This window comes from Montipora capricornis, chromosome 3 (genome assembly GCF_036669925.1).
Source record: "Montipora capricornis isolate CH-2021 chromosome 3, ASM3666992v2, whole genome shotgun sequence".
Taxonomy (NCBI): domain Eukaryota; kingdom Metazoa; phylum Cnidaria; class Anthozoa; order Scleractinia; family Acroporidae; genus Montipora; species Montipora capricornis.
This window is the reverse complement of record NC_090885.1, coordinates 12450678-12455677: the sequence shown is the minus strand read 5'-3', so window position 1 is coordinate 12455677 and position 5000 is coordinate 12450678. Positions and strand designations below refer to the sequence as shown.

Sequence of the window (5000 nt, the reverse complement as noted above, 5' to 3'; positions counted from 1 at the left end):
ATATAAGTTCACTTTTTTTCCTGTTGTCGTCCCCCCCGTCCTGGAATGGTTTTTTTTATGGTTGCTGTTGATGCTGAGTCTGTTACTGCCTTCTAAGCGAATGCTTTGCCAACCATAAAACAATATTGCAACGCGAATGAATGTAAATATTTACATGTTGTAAATAATTTAATTAAGTCATTTATTTATTTATTTTTGCCCCTTTTCTATTTCGTCGCAGACTGTTTTGGTATCCTGTATAGTCTCACGACTTCTACGACTTCTTGGATTATTAATGTCTATGTATGTATGTATGTATGTATGTATGTATGTATGTATGTATGTATGTATGTATGTATGTATGTATGTATGTATGTATGTATGTATATATGTATGTATGTATGTATGTATGTATGTATGTATGTATGTAGTACCCCATAGTCCTGTTGTTTGTTCAGTGGAATAACAAACAGGGTATTTGTCAACAGATATTTTCTCTACATAGTGAAACACGTGATAAATATTTGCGTGCATTTCTCATCATTATTTTGCTTACCCTTTATTTTAACAGCCTTTTTCATGTTATAAAACTTGAGATAGGCTTCATCGCAGGAGTTGGCAAATTCAACCAGAGTTAAGCCAAAATGTCTAGCATAAAAATCTGTGAGAAAGTGGGTCTTGTTTTCATCTTCGGGACTACACGGGAGTCTCATTGCGCCAGCTATATTTGCATTGTAAATAAAGAAGAAAAATTGTCAAGATTTTGCTACAGACAAAGGCGTGATCGGCAATCATCTTGATTTGTGAGTACTGAACATACAACTGGGAATTTTTTATACCCCCTCTGTTTTGACGTAGAAGAAAACTTTTCCCAACACGTTCCTAATGTTTAACATTTGACATCACAAACTCCGTTGAATCAACTCTGGTTTGAATATGGAGTTGTGAGCAAATATGGTATCAAGATTTCGAGCATGCGCAAATACGCAAAACTATTAAAAAACAACATGGAAGGTCAATGGTGGATCCTGGGGCCCAGGCCTTTCAAAAGGCGAGGGTAACAAGGCTGAAGCACGTCATAATATTACATTATGGCCCTTGCCGCAAGGGTCCCTCCCATTAATCTTGGTCTGAATTAGCTACTGAAGGTTGTAGATGCATCATCGCACCCTCGATATAAAACCCGGTGAAACTCACAGATGACGAAACAAAAAGGAAGATCAAAGAGCAAAATAGACAAATAAATAAAAGATATATGTGGCCTGACTAAACTGATCCAACAACATGCAACATTGTCGAATCCGACATTGTTGGACGATCTTGAAATGTTAAATCCAACATTTACACTCTGCGGTCTGCGACCAAAATCTACCAAGAATTCCTAGAAAACAAACTCTCGCCATGCTGGTTTGACCAAAAAATGGCGAAAGACCTATCGAGACCTATCGACCAGCTTCTTGCTTTACCCGATCTTGCCGTTTCGCTTGCTCCTTTGCCGTTCTTTCTGTTCGAAAAGAGAACGCCCAAGCTTTCGTCACTCAGACATTTAAAACATTGTGCGTTCGCCATTCTGCAGCTTGAACTGACGTAGAAACGCGCAAAGCTAATGCAACGAATAAATCATCACCATGAATACCGATAGTCGTAGAATCACCTTAGTGGGCATGAACGAATGCAAAATTGTTGTTCACACCTAAAAATAAAAGAATGTTGGATGACGTTGATGTCAAACTTCGTCCAACAACATCTAACATCAAGCAACATGGTGGCCAAATGAGTGAAAATGTTGGATTCAGTGTTAAATGATGTTGCACCAACATGTTGGATCCATTTGGCCAGGCCTTAATAGATCACACATAACGTCAAAATGTTTTAAGAGCAAACAAGCTCGACCGAGCCTGATCGAGATTTTTTTCCAAATTATTTTCAACAAAGAAAGGTTTTTTTCTCTAAATCTTGCTTTTCGAATTTGTCCACAGTCTCAACAGAGTTTTTTTTCCATGTCTTCGCTCGCCCAATCTCGTTAAACGATTCTTAAATTTTCACCATTTTTAAAAATGAGAGTGAAGGATTTTCAATGATAACGTCATTGTGCGTCTGTCGTCTAATAGACCACAAACAACGACCAATCACAGCGCGCGCAATATTTAGTTTATTTGATAGATAAAATAATTAACAATTATTCCACGTGCGCGCGTTGGATATGAGATGATAGATAGCCAACGAGGCGCGTAGCGCCGAATTGGCTGTAATCGCCTCATATCCAACAGGCGCGAATGGAATATGTTTTATAAAAACGCCCACAATTATGGACGAATCTTCTCTACTTTGTTTTGTAAAAACAACAAAACTGATGTGTACAGTCACTGATATTTGTAGAGCATGATATAATAGATCATATACCATGATGGCTAAGCCAGTCAAGAATCTGGAATTGCATTATCCATTAATCTAGTTTTTAATAATGATATATATCCAAACCTCACCGATATCAGCACAACCTCATTCCCAGTGTCGTTTAACTCAACATCGAACCAAAAGCGGACAATAAAGCGTACTTAAAGACGCTTCGTTGACGGTATTGGACCGGATGAGCTAGGTTTATGAAGTGGGTATGGCGCATATATGATAGAAAGGTAAACTATTCCCAGCCCCTCTATTTTCCCATCGATTGTCGAGGTCGTACACTTCTACGAACTGTCAACATCTTTGTTTTTAATGGCGAAAGAGACTTGTAGAGAGTGACAAATCCACCCAGCGGGCAGGGAGTAGGGAAGACAGACGTGATAATATAAGGTCTCCCAGGTTTGATTCTCAGCCTTGACGTCATATATAGATTGCGTTGTTGTTGGTTTTTTACTCTGCTCCGAAACGTTTTTCTCCGAATACTCTGGTTTTCCTCTCTATTCAAAAACCATAATTTCCAAATTTCAATTCGACCGGGATTTTATGGACACTTCTTGAAGACGCTACTCTTATAGAGCATTTTCACATGACGTATTGACAGCCATGTTGGTGTTCCAAACTTAAAAAGCGGCAGCCATGCCATATCAAAACTAATCCTCTACGAATTAAAATCTATTTAAATTAGCATACCTGTTAGTCACGTGAGTCAAAATGCTCCATTGGTATTATCACTTACCCTCCCCTTGGAGTTTCCCATCAAAGCAATCTCCTCGCAGTGTATGAACTCTGCCACCTACTCGGTCTTGGCTTTCCAGCACTATGACATCATGTCCAACTTGTTCCAACTCATAAGCTGCCACAAGTCCCGCCATACCAGCTCCGACGACAATCACTTCCTTTCGTTTTTTCGTCTTTGAATGTATTTCGGGTGTTTTCATTTTCTCATACTGGCTCTGGTACGCATAATTGAGGCCGTACATAGTTATATCATCTGTTAATGGCTTAAGAAGGTTGCTTTGTTGGATAGGATCTTTGATTAATTTCTCTGAGGTGGAAACTTGGGATTCTTCCCGGCGAAGGGCTTTCGGCATAGGCTCTATCCCGCAGGGGATCTTGAGATCCCCAGTTATCCAATTCGGCTCGTTCTTGACGGGAAGCCTTCCCAGCCGTCGCTTTCTCACATCACCTGCCATTGCAATAGTGGCCATGTCGAAGCTGTTAAGCAAATTGTGCAGCACGAAATGAAAAACATGGTTTGCTGGAGAACTTTTCAAATGATTGTCGAGGAAACAATACCAAAGTAATTACTCTGGAGCAAACAACAATATTTACCAATCAGAACTCACAATAATTACGTGTAATTTGCTCAAAGCGCAGGAAAACTTGCGCGCGTGCAAGTGCGATTGGTTTTGACTGATTTTGCTCGTTATTATCATTAATTATTAATTTATTTAATGGAGCTTGATTTTTTGGCCAATTACTAAAAGTAGCAATAGAGTGTTTATCCCGGCATTTGTATTTGTATTTTATCCCGGCATTTGTGTTTGGTTCATTAAAGAGTGATATGCTTCGATTACATGAGTAATACAATGATTTCTTCAACGGAGTACTTCATGTGATTCGTTAATTTTAGATCTTGGTCCAGTGATCGTAATTGACCTTCGTACTTGCAAGATTGAGTAAGGACGAAGTAAAAACTCACAATTTAAAAACGATAGTACTGTCTGCATAAAAGAATCTAACACTATGATTTGTTTCAATAGAATGTTCAAAACCAGATCATTTTTAATTTTGCCGCTCGTTTCGAAATTGTGAGCCCAACTTGTTTCTGGCCCGATTTCGTCAGTGAGATATCTTTATCTTCCACCAGAATGCCTCGGTTGGTTCATTGGTTCTATGAGCTTGCTGTAATCTGTTCGGCCTCTGATGGTCAGGTCCGCCAGAATCTTTCCAATAACGGGAACAAACTTCATACCCCATCCACCCGTGTAAAAGACCAAGCGGTTGTTAATTCCCTCTCCTGGACGAAAATCCAAAACGAAGCCGGCACTCTGATCGTCTTCTTTTTTGCTACCAGATAACAACTCAGCGAAGCCAGAGAGACATGTTGCAAACTTATCTTCTAACACAGTGGGGCTCAGACTGGGCATTGATTTTTCCACAAAGGCACTGGTGAAGGGTAAAGCGTTTAAATCTAGAGGTCTATTTTCAATTGACGGAGCGTTAAGTTCGAAGTTGAACTTCTGGCTAGATGTGAATGCTGGTGCAACTCTCGCGTAACATTGGCGCGCGCATTAGCTCGCGCACATTGATAGAATGGCGGATTTTCATTGACACCAAGCTTAATCTGTCAAGGCATCGCTATTTTCTCCTGAACGAGCTCGGTGACCCCTCCCCTTTTTAATGATGGTATATGTACTTGTAAGAGGTACACGGAAAACACGTTTTAAGGAGGAAAAAAGTTGGATAGTGGAAGCTGTAGTATTTATATATAAATGCCATGAAACTGCATTTGGAGCCAGACACTGAGTGTGAAGTAATGATGTAGTGGTCCAATTTGCTTGCATCGCTTTGCAAGATTGAGCAATTTGAAATCACTTTACTGAAAGATTTTA

The 5000-nt window shown here is 39.6% G+C and overlaps 1 protein-coding gene across 4 annotated transcripts in view; it reads right to left on the bottom strand.

Annotated features, from left to right (window-relative positions):
- LOC138041126 (putative L-amino-acid oxidase YobN) overlaps positions 1 to 5000 on the bottom strand; it is a 37743-nt gene that overhangs the window by 19146 nt on the left and 13597 nt on the right. For all 4 annotated transcript variants that reach the window (XM_068886898.1, XM_068886896.1, XM_068886897.1 and 1 more), the window contains exons 2-3: positions 3122 to 3600; positions 536 to 700 (exon numbers count right to left, since the gene is read on the bottom strand). In XM_068886898.1, the coding sequence (XP_068742999.1) occupies positions 536 to 700; positions 3122 to 3593 (637 nt within the window). In that variant the 5' untranslated portion in view covers positions 3594 to 3600. The remainder of the gene's footprint in view (positions 1 to 535; positions 701 to 3121; positions 3601 to 5000) is intronic.